Here is a 27249-nt window from a genome sequence, read left to right on the forward strand (position 1 = left end):
CAAGTCTCTATGACCTTCAGAAAAAAAGTTATTGAAGAATATCTGGATCTCCAATGGGGTTTCATCCCTAACCCTAATCACAACCCTAACCCTAACCCTAACCCTAATCACAACCCTAACCCTAACCCTAATCACAACCCTAACCCTAATCACAACCCTAACCCTAATTCACTATAGGGTGAATAACTCTGCGCTGCTTGCTCGAAACATGCTGAAATTTGGTGTGGTTGCGTAGCAGGCTACCCTTTATTAACCAAGAAATGCCCAAGTCTCTATGACTTTCGGAAAAAAAGTTATTCAAAAATATCTTGTATTTTTTCTTTTAGATTTGGTGGTTTCACCATTTCCGAAGGTCGTAGAAGCTCGGGGATGGTCCCAATGGATCGGGCATAGCCACATTAGTGGAGATGGAACCAACTTCCAAGTCACTATGACCTTCAGAAAAAAAGTTATTGAAGAATATCTTGATCTCCAATAGGTTTCCATCCCTAACCCTAACCCTAATCACAACCCAAAAAGCAAACACTAATCACAACCCTAACCCTACCCCTTCCGAAGGTCGTAGAAGCTCACTGGTGATACCAATGGATCGGGCATACCCACATTAGTGGGGATGGAACCAACTTCCAAGTCTCTATGACCTTCAGAAAAAAAGTTATTGAAGAATATCTGGATCTCCAATGGGGTTTCATCCCTAACCCTAATCACAACCCTAACCCTAACCCTAATCACAACCCTAACCCTAACCCTAATCACAACCCTAACCCTAATTCACTATAGGGTGAATAACTCTGCGCTGCTTGCTCGAAACATGCTGAAATTTGGTGTGGTTGCGTAGCAGGCTACCCTTTATTAACCATGAAATGCCCAAGTCTCTATGACTTTCGGAAAAAAAGTTATTCAAAAATATCTTGTATTTTTTCTTTTAGATTTGGTGGTTTCACCATTTCTGAAGGTCGTAGAAGCTCGGGGATGGTCCCAATGGATCGGGGATAGCCACATTAGTGGAGATGGAACCAACTTCCAAGTCACTATGACCTTCAGAAAAAAAGTTATTGAAGAATATCTTGATCTCCAATAGGTTTCCATCCCTAATCCTAACCCTAATCACAACCCAAAAAGCAAACACTAATCACAACCCTAACCCTACCCCTTCCGAAGGTCGTAGAAGCTCACGGGTGATACCAATGGATCGGGCATACCCACATTAGTGGGGATGGAACCAACCTCCAAGTCTCTATGACCTTCAGAAAAAAAGTTATTGAAGAATATCTGGATCTCCAATGGGGTTTCATCCCTAACCCTAATCACAACCCTAACCCTAACCCTAACCCTAATCACAACCCTAACCCTAACCCTAATCACAACCCTAACCCTAATCACAACCCTAACCCTAATTCACTATAGGGTGAATAACTCTGCGCTGCTTGCTCGAAACATGCTGAAATTTGGTGTGGTTGCGTAGCAGGCTACCCTTTATTAACCATGAAATGCCCAAGTCTCTATGACTTTCGGAAAAAAAGTTATTCAAAAATATCTTGTATTTTTTCTTTTAGATTTGGTGGTTTCACCATTTCCGAAGGTCGTAGAAGCTCGGGGATGGTCCCAATGGATCGGGCATAGCCACATTAGTGGAGATGGAACCAACTTCCAAGTCACTATGACCTTCAGAAAAAAAGTTATTGAAGAATATCTTGATCTCCAATAGGTTTCCATCCCTAACCCTAACCCTAATCACAACCCAAAAAGCAAACACTAATCACAACCCTAACCCTACCCCTTCCGAAGGTCGTAGAAGCTCACGGGTGATACCAATGGATCGGGCATACCCACATTAGTGGGGATGGAACCAACTTCCAAGTCTCTATGACCTTCAGAAAAAAAGTTATTGAAGAATATCTGGATCTCCAATGGGGTTTCATCCCTAACCCTAATCACAACCCTAACCCTAACCCTAACCCTAATCACAACCCTAACCCTAACCCTAATCACAACCCTAACCCTAATCACAACCCTAATCCTAATTCACTATAGGGTGAATAACTCTGCGCTGCTTGCTCGAAACATGCTGAAATTTGGTGTGGTTGCGTAGCAGGCTACCCTTTATTAACCATGAAATGCCTAAGTCTCTATGACTTTCGGAAAAAAAGTTATTCAAAAATATCTTGTATTTTTTCTTTTAGATTTGGTGGTTTCACCATTTCCGAAGGTCGTAGAAGCTCGGGGATGGTCCCAATGGATCGGGCATAGCCACATTAGTGGAGATGGAACCAACTTCCAAGTCACTATGACCTTCAGAAAAAAAGTTATTGAAGAATATCTTGATCTCCAATAGGTTTCCATCCCTAACCCTAACCCTAATCACAACCCAAAAAGCAAACACTAATCACAACCCTAACCCTACCCCTTCCGAAGGTCGTAGAAGCTCACGGGTGATACCAATGGATCGGGCATACCCACATTAGTGGGGATGGAACCAACTTCCAAGTCTCTATGACCTTCAGAAAAAAAGTTATTGAAGAATATCTGGATCTCCAATGGGGTTTCATCCCTAACCCTAATCACAACCCTAACCCTAACCCTAATCACAACCCTAACCCTAACCCTAATCACAACCCTAACCCTAATTCACTATAGGGTGAATAACTCTGCGCTGCTTGCTCAAAACATGCTGAAATTTGGTGTGGTTGCGTAGCAGGCTACCCTTTATTAACCATGAAATGCCCAAGTCTCTATGACTTTCGGAAAAAAAGTTATTCAAAAATATCTTGTATTTTTTCTTTTAGATTTGGTGGTTTCACCATTTCCGAAGGTCGTAGAAGCTCGGGGATGGTCCCAATGGATCGGGCATAGCCACATTAGTGGAGATGGAACCAACTTCCAAGTCACTATGACCTTCAGAAAAAAAGTTATTGAAGAATATCTTGATCTCCAATAGGTTTCCATCCCTAACCCTAACCCTAATCACAACCCAAAAAGCAAACACTAATCACAACCCTAACCCTACCCCTTCCGAAGGTCGTAGAAGCTCACGGGTGATACCAATGGATCGGGCATACCCACATTAGTGGGGATGGAACCAACTTCCAAGTCTCTATGACCTTCAGAAAAAAAGTTATTGAAGAAAAAAAGTTATTGAAGAATATCTTGATCTCCAATAGGTTTCCATCCCTAACCCTAACCCTAATCACAACCCAAAAAGCAAACACTAATCACAAGCCTAACCCTACCCCTTCCGAAGGTCGTAGAAGCTCACGGGTGATACCAATGGATCGGGCATACCCACATTAGTGGGGATGGAACCAACTTCCAAGTCACTATGACCTTCAGAAAAAAAGTTATTGAAGAATATCTGGATCTCCAATAGGTTTCCATCCCTAACCCTAATCACAACCCTAACCCTAACCCTAACCCTAATCACAACCCTAACCCTAACCCTAACCCTAATCACAACCCTAACCCTAATCACAACCCTAACCCTAACCCTAATCACAACCCTAACCCTAATCACAACCCTAACCCTAATTCACTATAGGGTGAATAACTCTGCGCTGCTTGCTCGAAACATGCTGAAATTTGGTGTGGTTGCCTAGCAGGCTACCCTTTAATAACCATGAAATGCCCAAGTCTCTATGACTTTCAGAAAAAAAGTTATTCGGAAATATCTTGTACTTTTTCCTTTAGATTTGGTGGTTTGACCCCTTCCGAAGGTCGGAGAACCTCGGGGATGGTCCCAATGGATCGGGCGTACCCACATTAGTTCAGATGGAACCAACTTCCAAGTCTCTATGACCTTCAGAAAAAAGGTTATTCAAGAAAATCTTGATCTCCAATGGGTTTTCATCCCAAACCCTAACCCTAATCACAGCCCCAACCCTAACCATAATTGCAACCCTAACCCTAACCCTAACCCCAACCCTAATGGCAACCCTAACCCTAATTTCAACCCTACCTCCGCGCTGCTTGCTCCAAACGTGCTGAAATTCGGCGTGGGTGCGTGGCGGGCTCCCCTCTGTTTATCGCGAAATGCCAGAGTCTCTGAGACCTTCGGAAAAAAAGTTATTCGGAAATATCTTGTACTTTTTCCTTTAGATTTGGTGGTTTGACCCCTTCCGAAGGTCGGAGAACCTCGGGGATGGTACCAATGGATCGGGCATACCCACATTATTGCAGATGAAACCAACTTCCAAGTCTCTATGACCTTCAGAAAAAAAGTTATTCAAGAAAATCTTGATCTCCAATGGGTTTTCATCCCAAAACCTAACCCTAATCACAGCCCCAACCCTAACCCTAATTGCAACCCTAACCCTAACCCCAACCCTAATGGCAACCCTAGGGTGAATAACGTCACACTGCTTGCACGAAACATGCTGAAATTCGGTGTGGGTTCAATTATTTTTACATTTTCTTTACTCTGGCGTGTTTTTTTGTGTGTGTGTGTATGTAAAAATTCCACAAAGTTAAAAAGCCAGAAGTCATGTAAAGGGAGCTCCAGGGCCAGCTGACCAATCAGAACAGTCTGGATTTAATCAGAAGAAGGGACCTCAAAGAGACAGGAGCTAAAATAAAGACTTTCAGACAGAGGTTGAAAAGAGGAGCTGCAGCAGTGGACAGTTTGAGGAAAGTGATTCTGAACTTTAGAGCATGTAGAACAAATTAAAATTATGAATATGAGCAAAATATCCTTCCGTCCATTGATCAATCTATGATCTGTTCTGCTAATCCTGTAAGGGCCACAGGGGGAGCTATAGCAAGTCTGGACAGGTCACCAGCATATGTGCATAATATTTCTCCTATAAATGTACCATAATGATCTGGTGACATATAATCACTATTCTAAGACTTTCTATAACAGTCCCACAGTCGCCTTATTATATTTACATGACAGCATTTTCCATTATGCTGGATTGAAGGCAGTTGTACATGCATGTGCCTCGTATGTTCAGTTAATGTTCTCAGACAATTGCACTGGGAAAGAGGGCAGAGTGGTAATGGAGTAAACTTGTCACTGCATTGGAAACAGAGCAGATGCGATCACTCGTTGGCTCGCTGTGTGTTTCCATTGGCCAAGACCTCATGCTGTGCTGTCCCATCAGGCCATTCCTGTCTGAAATGATTCCTGGCTCTCTCCCCATCTCTCCGTTGCACACACACACACACACACACTCACTCAATGTGAAATGCTACGATGTGTTGAACGAGAGTCAAAGGTTTACCCACAAAGAGCTGCAATCAGTTTTGGAAATTAAAAAAAATCCCCATTAAAAACTTTTACAATAACAGATTTTAAAAAAGTAGAGGATATGTATCATGTAAAAACATATTATGTGTCCATGAGAGTCAGGGGACTTGTTCTGACAAACAGTGACCGCAGGAAACAAACCAGGACAGCACTGTGTATTTAAAGCCGGCTCTCACTTCACAGTGACTCACAGATAACTTGCTGAGTGCGGCGTTCCCCCGATGTTCCCAGAGAGCGTGCACGCCTGCTCAGCTGCAATCCATCACAATTCATGTTATCAGTTCCTGAGACATTTAAGACCCATTCCAGACACTTTCCTGTGTAATAGGATTTGAAAGTTCAATCTTCCATGGCTGAAAGATCAGTGGTGCCATTTCTGAATACTCGATTAAATCTACCCCCTCTAAGGTGAATAAACAATGTTTGCCTGGACTTGTAACTCTAGATTTTATTGCCTATATCTCTGTCAATTACTAGGCTGTATAATTTCTTTCATAAATCACTTTAGGATAGCTTTATTAAAGGTGGATGTTAGTGAAGCTTACTTTGTTGTCATGGTTTCTATTTTTAGTTGTCACAATGAAACTATTTATCGTGTCCGAGCGTTATAATCTACGCCCAGTTTTGGGTCATGCCACCAGATTAAATAAAAGGTTTCATAAACACTTACCAGAATGTTTTAAACTTAAACCCGGAGGAACTTCACTCTTCTCGGCCGATCACTGACTTCAGTCGCGTCTCGTCTCTCAGCCATGACAGAAAACGACTCATCAACTGGTGTTGGGATGAAATCATTTTATATTTGTCATTTTCATGATGAGAAGATGGAAATCTACTGTACCTTCTTTTCTTGCAAATGTGTGTTTAGCCTAACTTTTGATTTGTAGAATAATGATAAACTTTATTCTATACTATTATCCCACTTCATATGATATGACAATGCTGCCCCCCCATGTTACACATTAAGTACAAGAGGCACTGAATGTATTATGATTTCCTCACTGAGTTAGCCTCACTTTTATGGAAACATAAATGCTTATTGTACTTGTTATAAAATAACAATAGCTCATTAATCAATCAATCAATCAAATTTTATTGATTATTAGACACTGGATATGGAGACACACTTAATTAAATGGAAAGGTAACATTATTAATCTGTTGTTATCACCATCTTCATCTCTTTCAGACTATTTCCTCAGTCTGAAGCTTTACAGGGACATTTTTCATCACGTCAGCGGCAAAACTGATGTGTCAGTAACATGAGACTCTTATTGTCATCAGCTTTTATTATGGCTTCCTCTGCTTTCATGTTTGTCTGTGTATGGATACGCATGTGCTTCCCACCATGTATGGATGTTTATTTTGTGTATGCGAACCTTGGCCCAGTGACGGGTCTCCCAGTAGACTGCTGGGCTCAGGCCAATAGACGGATGAGGCCCATGCAGCTGTTTCTCAGAGAGAGAAAACACAAGGTCTCTCTCTGTCTCTCAGTTTGTTTTCATATACAGCAACAGAGATGAGAGAAAGATTGAGTCATGCAGTTGCAGAGAACGATAGTGACTAGTAGCTCCTGCCTGTGCATGCATTCACGCATCCATCTGTCTGAACACAACATGTCTTCAGTTTAAACTGAAGACATGTTGGTGGAAAGTTAGAGCGAGCAGTGGCAAAATTTTGAAAATTATACAGATACACGCTACTGAAAAAGATTATAAACAGCTCTGTCACCCCAGCCGTCTCTATACCATGTGTGTGTTTGTCAGGATGGTGGTGGGGGGGGGGGGGGGGGCAGGTGGACCAAAACGCAGAACTCAATCTCAGGTAACAAAGGGTGTCCTTTATTTTAAAGGTAAACGTAACAAAAAGAAATCCTCAATAAAACAAAAGTTGCACACAGGCAAAACAGCTGTAACACAGGGAAATACATGAACACTTACTGGGAACGTGGCTCGAGGCGATGAGACACATGAACTTGACAGGGTAAATAACGACGAACCAACAACCACATGGGGGGAACACAAAGACTTCAATACACACTGAACTAATGAGTAGCTGGAGACAGGTGGCACAAGACAAACAGGTGAGCATGACGAGGGCAGGAAGTCTAATGGGGAAAACAAACCAGGAGCAGGGACTTCAAAATAAAACAGGAAACAGAGGAACACAGAGATGAACACAGAGGGGACATAGAGCAAACTTAAAACATGAATTCAAAACGTAACAAAAACACAGTTTAAACTTGAACTGAAAACACTCTTTATAAAAGAGGACAAAAATACAATAACCATGACAGTGTTTAAGTTGTTGTCATTTCTGTTTAGTTGGGTAGTTAGCAGGATTTCAAAACGAAATGGATTTCGATTAAACTTGGTGGAAGTTTACCCAGGGGAAAAGTTCTTGATAAAAAAAAATGGCACGCATGTTTAGGGGTGTGATCTTTATGAGTATGTGCAATTTGGTGCAGGTATAAATTAAAATCTGGATCTTGTGAAATTAAATGTGGTTTCATAAGGTGACTGTTGGGCCTTGGAGGAGGTATGCACTGTACTGACTGCTCCTCTACTTCATTAGGAGATCTGGAGTTTTTATTTCGCTAAAGTTTCCATAAACTCTGTAAGGAATTAATACCAGCACAATAATAAGTGGTTCAGTAAGAAAGCAGTGTATTTCTTTTGACTGCAACAAAGAATACAGAGAAAATGAAACAAACATGGGGGAAACCAGACGCCTGCTCTTTCAGCCAGTGAAGACCTCGTTACAGACTAAATCAATCACGGCTGTTGTTTATCATGGCTCCATGAAGGACGACTAACACCATGCTAACCCACTAAAACCAAGCACTGTTTGTTGGTCGGGACCGCACGTTTCATCCCTAACACTCCTCTCCTATCAATCCCTCACACCCACATCCCCGTCCATATATTCCCTGGATTGTTCCTGCTGTTTCAGGACGATGTCCAACTCTGACATTTGGTCTGAGTCTTCCTGCAGCTCTGATGTCACTTCTCTGGGAGTGAGTAATACGTACTTGCACTGGAAAACTGTGTGGACCTAAAAGTATAAGGTATATTTATACTGCCTGACACAAGATCTCAGAAATTAATGAGAACATTAAACGGTAGAACAAAACTACAAAGCTAATGACAGTGTCTTCTGTAGAAATACAATGGTTTTCATGAACTCAACAAATTCTCCAAAATGTTTATGTCAAGTGACAAGGCTCTCCTGTAGCAAAAGGCTTTATGACTTCTGTGTGTTTGGTTCACAAGTTACGAGACAGATTCAGCTGTGGTCTCGGTGGATATAAAACCTGACATGCTTCCCTTTACACATATTTTTACCCCGAACAACAGATGTAATGCTAAGAATTCTGGAATCCCTCTGAGTCTCAGGGGGAAGTGTAAGAATGAACCTGAGCAAATGACCAGATTCGTCTTCCTTCTCTCTGCCTCTCAGCTCTGCCTCCTGTCCGTGATGGATGAGGTCAGTTCAGACCTCACAGGGAGAAACACTGCTGCTGCTAAAAAGAGAATTAATTTCTGCATGTTTTTAGACCGTCACGAGGACAGAGGCCTTTGTGCCTAAGATCATGTGCTTATTCCTGTGTCTGCCTTACTGGGTAAATATTGAATGTAACCTAAGTGCAGCTGTTCTACTTTTCAAACCACAAATAAAATGTATTTGAACCAGACACATAAACACTGCTACTCTCTGCTGCACCTTTGCACCTCTCCCGTGTGAAATCATTTTTCTGCAGTAGTCTAATCCTGTGTGACAGATGAGCTCATTGTTTGCCACAATAGCTGAATCACAAGCTCATAGTCCAGATATGCAAAAATCCCCCCGAGACCACAACTGGACCCTGTGCGATGTCCCTCGGTTAATATTTCCCACATTGGTAGAGAAACAAATTACTGCACATCTCTTTTTATTTTTCCACACTTTTGATCTGTTAATTTTTCTCTGTGAAGTCTTCATTGGGATATGAGATGACAATATCAGATAATTAGTCATTACCTCAGCCACGGTTATCCCCCCTTTTACGTATATTTCCTTGTTCATGTGTTGGTTTGATTGTTTGCAAGATTCAATGAAAACAACCGTATGGAATTCCACGAAACTTGGAGGATGGATGCAGTAAAGGGCTACAGGAATAATCCATGTATCTTGACTAATTTAATCAGGCACATTAAGAGGGATGATATCTATGAGAGTGTGACATTTCGTGCAGCTTGATTGAATTTAAGGGGACTGTTGGTTTCGTTTATATATATTATGTGTTTTAAATTTAATTAATATTTGATTTTCCTTAATATGGCTGGATATTGCTTTACTAATCATTTGAACTTGTGCCATCCATGTGCTGTGGGCCTTCGTGTAGGTTTTTATGACATAAAATAAAATAAATTCATTTAAGTTATTGCTTGGTTTTTGACCATCAAAACTGCAAATGAAAAACCCGCCTGCATGGTTAAATCTGGTGCATTTACATGTTGGAATAAAGTATGCAAGTCTCAGTTGATAAAATTGAATAATTTATTTAGTTGGGGAATTTTAAATGACCTACATGACTGGCTCTTTTGGTTTATACGAGAAGTGAAATGTTGTTTGTCGAAATAGAATAGTTTCAAAGTTTTTAAAATCTAAATTGTTTCAAGTTTCTGCTTCTGTCCTATCAAGAGTAAATGTAGAAAACAGTCGGTAAATACAAAACGGAGGCAAGTGTGAGTGTAGCACATCGCCAGTTTCCAACTACTGTAATAGTGCACCATATCCTTTGAAACGTGACGTCCTCTGGAGAATTATTTCATCTGACTATCTGCTTTTGAACGTTTTTGGATGACATCCTTTCACTCGGGCCCTGGCTGATGTTCTCCCCCACAAAGCTGCAGGTCTTGTCTCTCTGTTAAAAGAGAATAAACAGACCGAGATGGAAAAGTCTTCTTCTCACAGTTTCCAGGTCCCACGTCCCTCAAGGTGAGAGGAGCATGAAGATGAGACAGACCGTGGAGCGGAGGGAAGGAGATGAAAAGAACATGTAGGTGCAGTGTATTAGCAGTCATGCCAGCTGCTTGTTGACACCGTGTTAAGAATTCACTTCTCCCATCCCCATTGGACAAACAAAATGTTTATGTGCATCACAAACATGCACCCTGCTTTATATCACTGGCACATCCTACTGTCTCATTTATGTCATCTCCCATATAACTCTCTCCCTCCACACTGTGCGCTTGTTTGTTTCACTCAGTGCTGGTGGACTGGAAAAAACACGATCAGAGCTCATGGCACAGCAGCTCAGTGACAGCATCTGGAAGTCGCTCTGTACACTCTGAACAAAACAGCATGGTTCTTATTGTAAAAGGCTTTTTTTAAATGGCAAGGGATCCATCACACCTCATACTAGCATCCAACAACCAAAGCTAAAAAGATTTTCATGTGTCAGGAATTTGGAAAGAAGAAGTTTTTTCTTCACTGTATGTTTGCTTCATATTACTGACCTATGATTTCATTTTTAAGGTCAGTGGTTGTGATTCAACCCGGAGCAAATGTTGGCCGGAGGAGACATATAAAGAGTCACTTATTAAGTTCTCTACTAGTCCTGTAGAAGAGACTGTTAAGTAAAATTGATCCATAATAGTTTCCCTAATGGAATCATCTATTTTGCACTGTTAAAGAAGGTGATACTGAAAATTGTCTTAATTTTTACACATGCCCATATGAACCCAAATACACAGTTCTGCCACCCCTGAGGTCTTGACTGTGGATACGCTCATGAAAACCAAGAGCCGTTAACAATGCAATCAAAATGCTATTTACATGTAGGTGTCCCAGACAGTGAGTCATCAGCACTGGCCACATGCCAGTGCTGCATTAAACTATGTAATTGATCGCAGGTCCTCTGTGCTTGGCTGCAATGCATGGATTAAGTCAAGGATTTGTAACTGTTCAAAAGTCATTTTTAATCAATCAAGAGAGGAGAATCTGTACCAAAAACACATGGCTTTGATCTGAGAGCAGCTCTCTAACACATATCAATGCTTTCATCGGTGTGTTAATTTGTCCAAGACATATTCAACTCTGTTTAAGGAGTCAAACGTGCATGAGACAGGTCTTCAAGTCTCAAATAGCATTTTTCTCTGTTGTTGATAAAGATGCAAATTACAGTTACAGAGTGACATAGAGTGAAATCATAAGAGAGAAGAGAGGAAGTAAGATGCGTTGCACCAGCTTGTTGCATTCCGTACAGCCTGGCAAATAATTCCCTTCACCGAAGACAAAGTTTCACAAAAAGTCGTAATAATTGTTGTAATCATTGTAATCATTGTTATCCAACTGGATCAAACCTCACTTCTAATGTTGCATTCATAATATACAGAATCTCAGTAAGTTTGGCAGACATCTTCAGTTTATTGTACAATCCATGAAGCTAACACACTATCACAGGATCCAAATCCAGTTGAGAAGACTTACATTACTACATTACTGATGCAGACACTATTCTTTGGAATATTAAATGAATATCTTTTCTCCATTGTGCTTTTCCTCATTGTGTCTACATCGTTGACTGGTGAGGACATAAAGAAGAGGATATACGTCAGTCAACACCATCCTGGATAGAAACCATGTCAGGGAGGAATCTGAAAAGATGCTGGTGTCAATGTGAAACCCACTTTTTCCCACTTGTTTGAATTTTTTATTGTTTTGTCTGTACATGTAAATATCCCATCAGCCATTACTGCAACCAAAACATATCACAAACAGTGATTTCTAATGTGTGGTTAATTATTCCGTCATGAAACTTCCTCTGGGATTTTAGTCTTTGGAGAAATATTCATTGCTGAGGAAATCCAAACTATTTTAATTTCACATCACTGCAAACTGAGCAGCACGTGTGTGTTCAAACTAATATTAAAACATTATCGATGGATCATCAGGCCAATCACAAGAAGTCATGAAGTTTGTGAGTACGGCTGCCGTCAGTCAAACCTCCTGGATAAAGGCCAGTCTCCTCCATCAGCACCCTATAGCCAAGTTATACCTCCGTCCTCAACCAACTGAACAGAGTATCTCACTTATCAACTACAGGAAACTGTAAAGATTCTTCTAAACTGTCCAACACAGCAAGATTATGCCCAACTCCAAGCTTTGCATTCCTCAAACTCTATCAAAGATTTAGGGGAATCACTTTGCAATCTCGCTCCATGGGTAACTTAAGCAGAATGATTACACAGAGTATTCACAGTAGTGTCAGGCAGAGTGGTGCTCAGCATGAATGTGCAGCAGCTTTACAAAAAAGTTCAAACATTGCTGTAGATATGACTGTCTACCAAAGAAATGTGCACACTGCATGCACTGACAGGTATTTCAGTGTTTTGGGAAACACAAGCATTACTCGGCCCCTGGAAACAGATTTATTCTGCTGCGTGATGCTGTATTCATGTCGGATGAGGTAAACTATTGTTTATGGCTCTGTGTATTTTTGTCTTTGGAAGAAGGTTTCCTGATGAGGTGTTATTTATGAGAGGGGCTGCTGCGATTCGCATTATTGAAGCGAGTCTCAGCTCCAACTGTTGCTTTGAGCAAGATTGGACTAACTAGAATGACACTCAGTAAAACGCAAACCTCTGCCAAGGCCTGATCGTCTAGTCAGAGAAGAATGAACAAAATTTTAGAGAAATGCCCCTTTGTTAAGGAAATGGAAAAACAAATTCCTGGATCCGCCACTTAATCCACATCTGCACCAAATGTACCATGCCTCTTTCAACTTTGGTGGAACTCGGTTTCGTAGTTTATTCCAAATAAACCAACAGACACAGGTGAAGACAAAACCACCATGGCAGATGTAATGATAAAATCAAACACAACCATCTGTGATACCAGGACACTGCATCAAGTGGCTGGAGGAGAGTTAAAACATTCATTTTACAGGCCTCCTGACCTGTTGTGATGTCAATGGACCTGAGTGTTGCTCAACCTGCTAAATCCCACTTAAACCTCTGACCAGGTGCAATCACATCCTTTGTGTCAAGAAGAAAGAGATGAAAACAACTTTTTATTTGAAATGTTACTGACCCCAAGCAAGCCCTATCATGTGGCCTTGGAAGAAAGGATGTGTGTGTGTGTGTGTGTGTGTGTGTGTGTGTGTGTCCACGCATAGCAGGTGAGGGCCAATCCTAACCAAGCCCCACCCAGAACCTTTCCGTCCTCATAAAGGAACCACTCATTCTGCTGAGACGTTTATGTTGAAAGAAAACTTTTCAAGCCCGACAGCCAGAAGAATAAACAAAACTGCTCACTCACGCTTAAACCAATAATGGCCAAAATAGATTTATATAACTTCTTTGTGAAATCCACGTGCTTTCATAGCATCATGCAGGTTTTCACTGACAAGTTACTGAAGGCCAACATTTTCATATTTGTTGCCCTGAAGTCAGAGAGTGACGGTTTCTCAGCAACAGGTAGGAAGTAAAAAGCTGTTAAACGTGCATTATTACTTTAATATGTCTGTTATGTTTATACGTCTGCTCCCCAGACATTTACCACTCACATTTATTGAAACATGTGGAGGTAATTTCCTCTAAACCTGCTGTAAACGTCTGTTCTATACATACAGACACAAACTGTTCTCACCTCTAGTGGAAATTAGAATATATATAAGTACATATATAATGCATTTCTTATGTTGCTGTGGTTGAACTGGTCACCTGTGGCAGTCAGCCTAATGAATCTGCAATCCTGCTTCTCCCCCTACTGTACATTTATGGGATTTCAGCCTAATGATATATACACATTGTACAGCCTCTGCTATGGGCTGACGTTATAAGGTTTAACCAGTTGTTTTAATCTTCTTTCAAATGTATCTTTAAAGTTTAATGATTATAATAATTTCCTTTGACCTTGTGCAATAAACACAAATTGACACTGAAGTCCAACACATATCAACAACCATCAGTAACTGCAGGCTCTTTCTCTGTTGTTTTACTGCATATTCCTTTGTTTATTTTGTTTATACATCAATATTTCCTTCATTACTTTCCTTCAGATCATCAACTATGAAGTATCACTGTGATATTGTGTTCCATATGACCCTGTTAAACCTGACAGCCTGTATATCTACAGTACTGATCAATAAACTTGCAGTGGTTATTTTAACACATCAGGAATAATTGATATGCAGAATTTGAACTTTACTAAATCATCATATCATTGTTGCCAAAGTTATCACAATCCAGTTGATTTGTTTTGCATCTTATCTGATTTCAGGGTCAGCGGTCCAGTTAGCCTCTTATTATTATTATATTGATCATGATTCCAACTCTGTCAGGCTGTGATTTTCAATGAATTACTTTTGACAGTCTGTTTATGGTCAGCAGTAAGGTGATACACAAAAGACACTAAACAAAAAGAGCTTCCAAAACTCACTTCACAATCCGGCCTTCTGATCCAGAGCCCATACTACAACAGATTCTCCACTGTTAATTTCTAACATGTGTTCTATATTTTTACTTAATTTTATAAATGAACACAAAGAACAGCTGTAAATTGTTAAACTTGAATTTGTGAGATTCAAATTGTATAATGATCGTTATCGTACAGTGTTTTCTCTGGTGAAATGATATGTCATCCACAATAAATTTGCATATTGTGAAATATTTTTGACCAAATGTTTGACTCTATTCTGCTTATCCTTTAAGACTTTAATAGCTTTTTAGTATTCGAGTTTACAAACTCTTTTCTTCCATTTGTTTCAGTTAAATCAAACAGCAACATTCAATATTGTAAATTATCGCTTTGAAATAAATGAGTAAGTGTTAAATTCCAGATTTTATTCGTTCATTTTTTAATACTGTATAATTACAGTGCAAACTCAATTCATCTCATTCAAATTGGATTTAAGACAGAATCATTTACATCGTGTTTTGGGCCTAGATGTCCTCTGAGATCCTCGAGGGAACACCGCTCCAGGGAAGGATGACGGACAGGATGGTGTAAATGAAGCTGTGTCCAGTCGAGTTTGAATGTCGGCTCTTACGGACACTTGGATGACACCACAGGATCAGTATGGAGGCATTTTATGTTACTTTCGTTTGAAGACTCCGTCGACATTTACTTCAATTGTTTTTTGGATTTCGCTGCAACGCTGTTTACTCCTGAAACTCCAGAAGTGTTTTGCGGACTCAAACACTCCACCCACCCCTCCATCATAATGAGTGAAGTTTCCTTTTTCAGTGAACTATCCCTGTGGTTTAATGACTTTCGAGTTAAAAAGTTTAACGTTAAACTAAATTAAACTTCTGTCTCGTGAGGAAACTTGTCTCCATCGAGACCCCGTTGTGAAGTGGCCCCGCCCACCGCCGCTCAAACCGGAAGTTTAGCTGTTGTTGTCACACTGGAAGAAAATGGCTGCCGCTCGGACTTTTTTTCAATGAAGACGCCGATATTTCAATTTCATTTGGTTTCCTCGCACCGGAGCTCCAGTCCGCCGCTATGCAACCTCGAAGGCAAGTGCACCCAGCTCACCGGCACCCGCGTCGCCGCGTCGGTCCGCGCCTCTGACGGGCGGAAACACCGTTAGCGGAGCGGGTAACTCGCAGCTCACCCACTGGGAACGGGCTAGCATGCTAACGTTAGCCGCGCTAGCCTCAACGACCAGGCAGCAACGAGCTCGTCGCTGCTCAGCCTCCCTCACGGCTGCGCTCTCAGTCACCTCGCTGAGCCGTCGCCGCCCGGTTTCATCCACCCGGACACGTATCGTGCCGCTGTTTGTTTTCCCCAAAGTGTGATCAGACGATGAAATAGTTCAGCTCAGCAGTTTTAGCTGGAGCTGCTCGTGTGTGGCATCTTTCAATCTAGTGGCAGTCGAGCCACAATTTGGCATCAGTGCTGAGTTAACAACCTGCCAGTCACTGCGAGGGTCTGTATCTGTATTGATCTGCCATCTGTGTGTGTGTGCAGGGTGTGAATGGTCACTATAGGAAGGTGACAGCGTGGGGCAGAAAGGACAGCATCGTCTTCCGTCCCTCGCCTTGCAGCTGGAGGTGGACCACAATGGTGAGCTTCGTCCATCTCTGGTCCTCTACCCTCCACATATCCCTCCTCAGTGATGTTGTGTAGAAGATGAAATATTCCACTGCTGATCTACCATGTTTCGGAGCTCACATTGTGAATAAGCTGTCTCTTTTCCCCCCTTAGCAACAAGTTTTGGAATATGCATTGGATCGAGCCGAGGTAAAAGCCATTATTTCATGTTCTTGTTTACAGGAAGAGGAATTGAACAGCTTGTACTCACACATGACCGCTGGTATTAACATCGGCTCTGAGTGATCTGATCACAAGAAGTCGGTACAAAGTGCAGGTCTGAATGCACTCAAATGTGTCACGTACACGTTTTAATGTCCGGTCGGAACACACGTACTTAGCGAGCTCCAGTTGTGATCAAATCTCTCAGGATGGCTGTTAATACCAGGTCTGAACAGGGCCTCTGTGCACCATCTGAATACACTGCCAATGTAACTCACACACTGTTCTGTCCCATCATCCATTAACGCAGTGTTTTGTCCATTATTTAGTACATTGTTGAAAGTGCTCGACAGCGGCCAGCTAAAAGAAGACTTACATCCGGCGGGAGGAAGAGTTTGTATCAGAAGCTCTATGAGCTGTACATAGAGGAATGTGAGAAAGAGCCAGAGTTAAAGGTTTGTCCTATGCAGCTTCACTCTCGGTTATAACCACATTATTATGGGCTGTGCATTTAAACCTTGTTTAAAGAGAAGCAATGGGTTTAAATAATTTGTAAAACTCTGTTTTTAAAGTATGTCCCCATCTCAAAGTGAAGTTTCAAAGTTAACTCTTGTTTTGCTTACTGTTAATGAATCATAACATGCAACTAAAATTACATATATTTTCAAAATTTGTACATCAGCAGCAAGAATATATGTATGTATATTTATAAATGTGTGTGTACAGTAAAAAAATCCCCTGTCATATCTTAAATCTTATATAAAATGGCAGTGTAACTGAGATTTTGTCCCTTGTATGCATTTTGTTGTCTTTCTGAAGAATTTGAGGAGAAATGTCAATCTACTGGAGAAGCTGGTGTCCCAGGAGTCTGTGTCATGTCTGGTGGTCAACCTTTACCCTGGGAATGACGGCTATTCTTTAATGCTCAGGGGCAAAAATGGATCTGGTAAGAGAAACCATTTCAGCAATTATCCATCCAGTTGTTTTTTGGATCTTTTAATGGCAATGGTATCATGTGCATTATTCACATCTGTCTTCTTTTTTAGATTCTGAAACAATCCGCCTGCCATATGAAGAAGGAGAACTGCTCGAGTACCTAGATGCTGAGGAGTTGCCTCCTATTCTGGTGGACCTATTGGAGAAATCGCAGGTTTGTATGCATGTGTGTATATCATGAAGCACAATAAAGTATGTACTACTAAATGGAGAACAAGGCTATGCAGGGTTTAAGTTATTGATATCTGGGATAGCTTTTTATTCCATTAAGTTTAATAATTCTTATTTTTGTATTAATCTGTTGGTTGAAATCCATAATTTGCTTTGTATTTCAGGTCAACTTCTTCCACTGTGGCTGTGTAATAGTAGAGGTGAGAGACTACAGGCAGTCTGGAAATACCAAAATGCCCACTTACCAGAGCAGACACATCCTGCTGCGGCCAACCATGCAGGTAATCTATCAGAACACATAGAACAGCCGTCTCTCAAACTGTAAAACAAACAGACTAAGACACTCCTTGAGCAAATATTGGTTGTTCACATCTCTCTTTTTCCTACAGACTCTGATCTGTGATGTCCATGCCATGACTAGTGACCACCACAAGTGGACACAGGTAAATCATCATGGTTGCTATCTCAGAGAGACACACAAAAGACTACATTCTGCCTCATCTGACACTTGAATCGCCTCTTCTCTGTCTACACCCTCAATCTTCTTAAACACTGCAGCATTTTTTCCAGCATATATTGAAAGTGTTAAATTTATATTGCAGCAAAATGTACAATTTCCTTTGTATCGTAGGCAGATCTTTCTTGTGTGTTTTTAGTCCTTTTATCATTAGCACATTGCACAGATGTTTTCTGTAGCGTCTGTTTTTCTTCATTTTAGGATGACAAATTGCAGCTGGAGAGTCAGTTGATTTTGGCCACAGCTGAGCCTCTGTGTCTGGACCCTTCTATTTCTGTCACTTGCACAGCCAACCGCCTGCTTTACAACAAACAGAAAATGAACACTCGCTCCATGAAACGGTACAGAACACACTCACCGGGGTTGGAGTCACTTCACTTAGAATGCCAGGAAACAAATGCTAATTTTTTTCTTGTGAAATTTAAAAAGTAATTGAATGCATCAATCATTTGAAGACACATACTTCTTATGTCCGTCTGCATTAAAGGTGTTTCAAGAGACACTCTCGAGCTGCTCTGAACAGGCAGCAGGAGCTGTCCCACCTGCCCATACCACCACAGCTACGACTCTACGACTACCTACAGAGAAGGAAGGAGAGGAAACCTGCTCCAGTCATAGACCTGAAGATCTCAAAGATTGGAAATGTAGGAAGTCAAAACACATACAATAGGACAACCATATCTACACATTGTACATACTCAGATATGATGAAGTTCACAGAGGCATTTTCTATTTAATAGACCTTCTCTCACATGATAAAAATTGTATCCACCCTTCAGCCATGTTAAATGAATTCTAATTTCCCAGTTTACCATTGTTGAGGAAAATCTCCTCACCTACTATAGGCATGTTTTCATTGTGCTCTCTGACTTGTTTTTGCTCCTTTTGTATTCTCTGCTGCTCCTCATCCATCCTTACTGTCATCACTTGCAGTGTGTCGACATGTGGAAGCAAAGCAACTGCCAACTAACTGTACCGAAGGAAATAGATGTAAGTAGCTCAGCGTTTCTTTGTAACACATGTAAACATTTGAACAAACGCCACTTGAAACCCACTGATCTCACAGTAATGCAGGCTGCACCAACCCTGATGGATTTGTTTGTGTTGCTTTAGGTGGAAAAGTACGCTGTGGTTGAGAAATCCCTGCAACTGGAGGATTCTCAGCCCACTACTGTGATCTGGCCTGCTGAGGTAAGTGTGGCAGCAGCATTAACAGTCTGTGAGGGTAAAGATCAATGTTGGTTGCTGTCAGAAATAAGCAGGGGGTGGTGTGTCAACTGTAATGCTCCATAGGAAACTATAATGGCACTTAGTAGAACACAAACCCCTGCCAAGGCCCAACAGTCCCCTTAAACTCTTTCAGGCTGCACCAAACTGCAGACACTCATAGATATTAGTCCCCTAAACATGCCTGACGCTCGCTACCTTAGAGAAAGTGAAAGTCCTACTCCCTCGTCTGGACCATACAATCGCATGGGTTCTTTCTTGGCCCATGTCCCATCCTTCTACCAAGTTTTGTGCAAATCAGTTCAGTATTTTTTGCCATTTCTCACCTTGTTTTACAACATTTTCTTCATATTAGATACACATTCTCAAAGTCTTTGACTCAGTTTTCTTTGTGCTCTCTGTTTACACAGGAAGTTATAGATGACTACACTTTCGAGTGTGAGGTGGGGGGCCAAGCACAGAGGACCAAGGTGTCAATCTTCCAGTCGATGGGAGATCCGCTAGTTTACGGGAAAATCTACTGTGCTAAAGAACCAAAAGCAGAGGAGGACAGCACAGACCTGAAGCTCATCCATCCCCCGTAAGGACAGTCTCTTAGAATAATTCAGTATACATGACTGAATTTTAAATGCCACTCTGAATCTTCATCTCTTTTGTCTCATTCACAGCTTTCTCATAGGCTCGAAGATCGATGCAGACCGGTGAGTCACTGTGATTTCTTTTGTTGAGAAGCCAATCCTGTCAAATACATAATTTTAACAGAAATGCTATTTGAGAGCTTCGCAGTAAATTCTGTATTAAATCTGTTTAATAGGTTTCTTAATCAGTACAAAGGAGTGTATGAGAAAGATGTGAAGTGTCAGGTCAAGATGTCCCATAACTCAGGCAGCGTGGGACAGGGGCCTCCCTCCCCCAGCAAAGATGAGGTAAGGGCATCTTTGCTTGGATGTAGGAAAAGTTTGAACTAACTTTTGACATAATTCTACTGTATTCTCACATGGGCCCACTCTGAGATCCTCTGGGTTTTTTACGAAGGGGCAACTGACTTGTACATTTGTGTTCTCACCTAAATTTGCTCTGGATATTTATTGGATATTTTCTGGAGGAGTGTTTAAGAAACATTTTGTTTAAATGTCATCTGCAGGGTGATGGTATTTCTCCACTAGTCCAGACGTCTGTTTTGGGAAAAGGGGTTAAGCACAGACCCCCTCCCATCAAACTGCCCTCAGGATCAGGCAGCAGCTCCTCAGGTACATCTCGATGAAACTCAAATATTTTATGATCCTACATTATTCCCATGGTAGAATGCAGATACAGACCAAAGTGCAAGGTACTCTATTTAATGTAGCAAATATTTTGAGAGTGAAAGATAAAAATGTTGTCATTAGTTGAAAGGTGATCTGGAAATTGTAGAACACTAGAAAGCAAAATAGACCAGATCTATGTTATACTGTCTGTTTATGAGAAGGGTGCAGTAAATATGTCAACATTTCTTTTTCCCTCAGGTAATCCATATAGTTCACAAACCACCAGTGGTCTGCTCAAGTGTTCTACTCCTCCTCCAGCCAAAAGCCAGTCTCTGAACAGGAAGCACTCTATGGAGCTGGGCCTGCTGTCGCCGGCCTCCCTCTCCCCCATGGGCTCCACACAGAGTGAGTAAAGCTGAGTCTGACAGACAAGCTGCTTTCTTTCTTCTTCATTCTTATCTGTTTTGTTGTACTTTCTCCTCCGTAAGGATCGGGAACCCCCAAGCCATCCACCCCCACACCCACCAACACACCGTGCTCCACCCCGCATCCCACCGACTCCCTCACTACTCCTCTCTCGGTGACCCCCACACCCTCAGACCCTCACCTTCTTCAGAGCCAGTCGCAGCCGGCCCTCCTCACACCTTTCACGCAGCAGCAGCTGGCTCTAAGCCAGCCGCTGCCCGTCATGACCATTCCCCTGCCCACCATGGGTACGTCCATTACCACAGGAACCACCTCGTCGCAGGTTATGGCCAACCCCACGGGGCTGAATTTCATCAACGTGGTCAGCTCTGTCTGGTAAGAGATTAAAAATCTCTGCTATATTGTCACTTGTTAATTACATTTCATGACCATCCACTACTATCTCTGTAGCAGTCCTCAGACCCTGATGAGTGGCTCCAACCCCATGCTGGGTCCAGGCCTTAATCTGAGTGGAATCCTGCCATCTGCAGGGCTGATGCCCACCATGCAGTCCGCAGCACAGAGTGGTAAGAGACTTTGATGTCACATTTCCATAATGTGTACTAAAATCATATGTGAGCGATAGGTGTCCATGTGACCTGCAGAGAGACATGCTACTCAGGGAAGCAAGGTGGTGGACTGAGACTGCATTTTAAATGAAATTCCCATGTTCCTTTGTGGCTAACCTACAAAGTCGTTCTTAAACGTAATAGAGAAAATAAAAGCAAATTATAGAAAATACACAAAAAAATGTAATGGTAAACAAGGTCTACCACGTACAGCTAGAGTTTCCAATAAGTGAGTCTTGCTGCTCTTGTGGAACAGTCTGTATATGAAGAGATTAAGAGTGCAAGTTTGTGTGTGATTTGTGTTGCAGGGAGTCATTTTGGCCTGAACAGCAGCACCGGGTTGAGACCACTGAACCTCCTGCAGGTATGACTCTGTACCGGTTGTTCTGTGACACTGTGCTGCATGAGCATATGTTTGGCACCTTGAATAGTGTCGAGCTGCGTGTGAATCACCTGCACGTCTTAATTTCCTCACATGTTCTTTTCCTTTCAGCTCACAGTGTAATGAAAACTTTTTTATGTTGTTATTCCAAAGCCATAAGGGTGTGTATCATTTAGTGTATGGTGCCCTGAATGAAACTGAACCACTCACCCCGACACCATAGCGGATGTGCCTGACAGATTGATCATTGCACGCGCCAACAGTGACATCAACTGAAATCTCCCTTTAGGAGCCTTATGGGATTATTTGTGCTCCCTTATTGAGGAGGAGTCATTGAGATGTCTGTAGAGATGCCAAGTTGAAGTTGGGAGGTGCATACACAGCCAGCCACAACGCTGTCGCTCAACAGTGGAAATGATGTCATTTCATACACAAGGACGGGGATGGCAAGATTTAGAGTTACCCTCTACCTCTTGAAATGCAGAGTCTCTTAGCAAAAGCCCGGTGCAGAGGAATGTGCAGGGACTAAGCAGGAGAAGAATAGAGATAATCTAAAGACTGTTTGCTTCCAGAGCTTTGCATGTAATATCCCCTTTTATAAACCTTTTTAGCTTTGATATTGTGGTAGCAGTGTTTGTGTAGTTACCCTGTGTTGTTTGATTGGTTTTTCTAACTCCCATTTCCCTCCTGCTCTTTTTCCCCCTTTGTGCATCATTCCTTTCCCTCTGCCTCTCCTCTCCATGTCCAACCCTTTATCCTCATTGTATTGTCTTTCCCCTACTTCTTGTTTTTTTTTGTGTGCGTATACGTTTGTTTTTTTTTACGTTCCCAGATCCCCACTGGTCCTCTCATCTTTAACTCTCTGCAGCAGCAGCAGCTCTCTCAATTCTCCCCACAGCAGAGTCAGTCGGCGACCTCCAGTCCTCAACAGCAGGGCGAGACGGTAAGATGCACGGTCACGTTTGCTTACAAGAATATAGAGTTAACAGGATGCACATTAGGGAAGTGATAAATGAGCCAATAACCACTCTGGGATGTGTTGGGCTGGATTGCCATAAGGAAGCTAGAACTCAAAGAAAGGCGGGGCAGCGATCTTTGGTCCAAACAGGATAACAACCAAAGCTTATTAACAAATATGGCTTTAGAAAAGGAGTTTGAAATTTCCTGGACAACCCAGCTGAAACCCAGCGTTGAGTCACAGTGGAAAATCTATGGACTGACTTCATGACAGCTGTGGAGAAGCTGTTAGCCATACAAGAGCAAGTTTGAAGAAAGCTGTGAAGAATAAAGGGAGAAAATCCCAGAATCTCAAAAGTGCCAAGCTAATACTGACATATTCCAGCAGGCACTGTAACAGTGTAATGATTCAAAGCTGTTCATGCTGTCATCAAGCTATGTCTTTTGTTATTATTGATTGAGAGACTCCTAGCAGCCAAAGTAACATATTGTACCCAGAATCTGTAACTGTGGAGAAATGTTATAAAACACAGTTTGATCTCGTGTTGTTCATATCTTTGTCATTAAAGCAGGGATGCTGATGGTATTGAAGAAGTGTTGGTGGATAGTGTTTGTGTGTGATGACCTGACTAAGTTGCGCTGCCTCTGTTTTTCTCCGCAGGGCGACCAGGGGTCAGATCAAAGTTTAGGAAACCAGCAAACGGCCGTCATCAACCTGGGAGTCGGAGGCTTTATGTCTCCACAGGCAGCAGGTATGAATCACCACCCCCCAATCCACACACTCACACAAAAACACACACACACGCATACACACACAAACAAAAACACATGCATATACACACACACACACACACACACATATGTCTCTTGAACCAAAACAAGTTGACATCATGCCACTAACTGGTACTAATAAGATCAGATGAACTAATGTATTCATGATTGTAATCACTGTACATTACGACTCAAAATGATGATTTTACTGAAGTTAGTCATTGTTCCTTTCTGCGGAGCATGTAACAACTGACAGGAGAGACTCACCCTCCCCTTCTTCTCTGCTACATTTCCTCTTTTGTTTCTCTGTTGTTTCTTTGCCCCCACCCTTCTGTCTTTCCCTTTTTGCACTGTTCCTGTTCTCCTTCTCCTCCTTCCCTGCTCACTCACACCTTTCTGGGCTCAACCAATTCATGCTGTTTACCCATAATCCTCTTTAAAACTTCATGGTCATTTACCTGTGCTTTTGGCCTCCCTCCCTCTTTCTTCCCTCTCTGACCTACATCTCTCCTCTTCCCTCATATGTGGTAACGCATCACTGGAAACACACCTGCCTCCCTCTTATACCCCCCCCCCCCCCCCCTCTTTTTGCCTCTATGTGTATTTTCTCTCTTCATACTTGGTTCCATTCCTTTTGCATCTCTTCCTCTATCTGTCACGTCCTTCCCTCTGGGGCTCCCTCCCCCTCTGCCTCCTCCTCCTCCCCCTTAGTGCTGTCCCAGTTGGGCTGTGGGCTGGACGGGTCTGGGCCCCCGCTGCCTTCTCCGAGGCTTCAGCAGCAGCACCAGCCACAGATCCAAGTAATACAGCAACTTTAACATCTGTATACACATATATACATTTTTCTGTAGGAGCCAAACACTGAGACTAGATTATCAGCCACTGTCCAGGCCCTCATGTAGCAGGCTGAACTAGTAAATGTCAGGGTAAATCAACTTTATATTCAAGTCTGAAAAAGAAGAGGATTACTTGACACAAACCTTAGGTCATATTGAAATATGTTTGAAAAACATGTTGCAAACAATTCTGTTCTGTATTTCACAGAATAAAGATACATTTAATGCTGAAGGGGCTGAATTTTATAATATATAATATATATAATTATATAATCATCCATGTAAAACAAATGAAAACACATCAAAATTAATCAACAAAGGCCTTTGCACACTAGATGCTTTTTTTTAAGTTGTGCGTTCTTGTCTGACAGAGTTGAAGTAGCCGTGGTAACAGCAGTGAAAGTCCCCAAGTATTATTCAGTATTTTGTGTATCGTGATTTCACCTTTTTTCCTTTTTGTAATGTAAAAGGACCCGTTCAGAATCTTTCTTTTCCAGAGGCATGTTTTTTCTCCTTATACTTTATTTTTTATTATTATTTATTTGCTACGAGCTCAATGTGAGTAGTCATTTGCTTTGAAATGCGTTGTCAATGATGTGCAAAGGCCTTAACCAGAATATATCCTTCAATCATTTAAGATTACTTCTAGTTGAACCTAAAACTATTTCACCCCAGGTCTGATTTTCATCCAAATCCTCCTTCATCACTTTCTTTGTTTAATTATTGTTTTTTATTTCTGTGTTGTAGATCCACAACATTCTCTCCATCTTGTGTTGTATGTTTGTTTGATATGTTGTTTGAAAAAGATCACAGCTGTCCCAGTGCTCCCAGCAGCCCACTCTCTCACACACACACACACACACACACACACACGTGCCAGAGCTTGTGGCACTTCCCAGTGGCAGCGACTAACAGCGTGTGGAATCAGGAGGCATGTTCTTACAAAGCACTTAGCAATATGTGAAATAGCGTTACCGGGTTCATTCTGTTGAAATGCTGCTTACTGCATTATGACAGATGAGAGATGTTACACTGTTACACTGAAAGCATGAAGCTTCAAGTGTGAAAAGACCCTCTCTCTTTTTTTGCCCAGTTGAAGTTGCTGACTTACTCTGAGCAGAAAGCACGGTTGCTGAGCTGCATGTGTGTTGTTGCGAGGATCACAGCCAATAATTTGTGTCTCCAGAAGAGAACGCCACTGGTGCTGCTTGACTGTATCCTGCCTCACCCCCCAACACACCCCGACCCACCCCAACCCGTATCTCTTCCTTCTCCTCACCCCCATCTGCAACCCATTAACCACCTCCTCTGTGTTTCTCTGCACACTCCTGTACGTCGAACAAGGCTTCAGTTCAGCTTCACTAACCCATGCCACTCATTATATATATATATATACATATATGTTTATGACACTGTGCTTTGTGCTGCTGTTCTGTTCCAGTTTCAGGCTACATCCACATTACTACATTTTCCTTTAAAAACGCATGAACTCTTCAATGGAAACGTCCGTGCTACTCCAGCGTGTTAGAGCTGCTAAACTGGAGACGTTTGGAAACGCTGCTGGCTCCATTTTAGTTTGAAGAGAAAGAAGCAAAGCAGAAACTGAGATCGACGTAGACACTCAACTGCTCACTGATTGGATATTTTTGGTCACAACGTAACCTTCGCTCATTCATCAGGCTCCTATCACCGTCTTTCAGAAGAAAACAACCGGCATTAGCCTTGTCTACCAGTGTAGAACGCAACATGGATAATCAATTACAAGCTTTGCTGACCCTGTTGTCTTTACTAACTAAATTCACAGTTTTACAATGATTGAATTGTTTACATGCCAAAGAGAAGAGCTAATATTCAAGTAATTCCCATTACCTGGCACTTGCATGCTCAGTGTATGTGAGTGGTCATTATATATATATTTTTTAGTTATGATAGTATGATCAAGTATTAAAACTGATTCAGAGCCAAAACTCTCGTGTGGCCACAGATTGTTTTAGTTTAAAACGTCTTTTTCTTACGACAACGTAGTGATATGGATGTGCCTCATTGAGGGAGTCTTCTGGTGCCGGTGTTTCTTTAACAGTGCTGCAGAGGTTTCACATGTACCTTAGACCCACAGAGGGAAACGTGCACTATGTTGTTTGTAGTAACGCATTGAAACTGCCACTGATGTCTTTTGTTTTTTTTTCATCTTTCTCTCTGCATGGGACAGTTGCAATTCTTGCAGCACCAAATGCAGCAGCAGCAAATGGCTATGGGAGCAGCGGCTCCTCAGGGGGGAGTGCCACGGCAACATACCGCCAGCCAGCCAAGAAGTAAGAGGAAGAGGAGCACACCACAGCCCCTCCCTAAATCATGACAGACTCGAAATCACACTAAAAAACAACACAAGAACATGAATGATCCATACTGTGCTCTTTGTCTGTCTCACTGTGGAGACTGCAGACAAAAAGACTTTTTTTTGCCATTTGTTTGTCTTTTTCTAGCTGACAAATTTGTATGTAATGGTCGTCAGAGGTTTTGGAGAACCAAACCTGTGTCCACCATGGAGGATGGGCTTTTTAGAACAGGGAGCCTTATGCTTAAAGAACCGTAGTGATATTTTTTTGAGGAGAAAAAAATGGTCGGT

The 27249-nt window shown here is 41.9% G+C and overlaps 1 protein-coding gene across 4 annotated transcripts; it reads left to right on the forward strand.

Annotated features, from left to right (window-relative positions):
* Window positions 1-15614: 15614 nt before the first annotated feature.
* supt20 (SPT20 homolog, SAGA complex component) lies at window positions 15615-27011 on the forward strand. 4 transcript variants are annotated; one of them, XM_020108096.2, is made up of 24 exons: window positions 15615-15746; window positions 16201-16296; window positions 16438-16473; window positions 16815-16940; window positions 17305-17431; window positions 17532-17635; window positions 17817-17933; window positions 18042-18095; window positions 18371-18510; window positions 18657-18813; window positions 19103-19159; window positions 19283-19360; window positions 19807-19976; window positions 20065-20097; window positions 20211-20322; window positions 20541-20646; window positions 20902-21048; window positions 21132-21444; window positions 21520-21635; window positions 21986-22041; window positions 22892-23002; window positions 23678-23768; window positions 24499-24587; window positions 26833-27011. In XM_020108096.2, the coding sequence occupies exons 2-24, from the start codon at window positions 16294-16296 to the stop codon at window positions 26977-26979; spliced, it is 2490 nt and encodes an 829-aa protein (XP_019963655.1). In that variant the 5' UTR covers window positions 15615-15746; window positions 16201-16293; the 3' UTR covers window positions 26980-27011. The 4 variants fall into 4 exon arrangements, with proteins under 4 accessions (XP_019963655.1, XP_019963656.1, XP_019963657.1 ...); XM_020108097.2 differs by having other exon boundaries at window positions 21523-21635; XM_020108098.2 differs by lacking the exon at window positions 24499-24587.
* The last annotated feature ends 238 nt before the right edge of the window (window positions 27012-27249 follow it).

This window comes from Paralichthys olivaceus, chromosome 15, assembly GCF_024713975.1.
Source record: "Paralichthys olivaceus isolate ysfri-2021 chromosome 15, ASM2471397v2, whole genome shotgun sequence".
NCBI classification, from domain to species: domain Eukaryota; kingdom Metazoa; phylum Chordata; class Actinopteri; order Pleuronectiformes; family Paralichthyidae; genus Paralichthys; species Paralichthys olivaceus.

Excerpts from the sequence above, each read along its gene's own strand:
- supt20 (XM_020108096.2), top strand. Across the intron at positions 19,977-20,064 it reads CTGAAGCTCATCCATCCCCC|CTTTCTCATAGGCTCGAAGA; the intron begins GTAAGGACAGTC and ends TCTCATTCACAG. Across the intron at positions 20,647-20,901 it reads ATCAGGCAGCAGCTCCTCAG|GTAATCCATATAGTTCACAA; the intron begins GTACATCTCGAT and ends TTTTTCCCTCAG.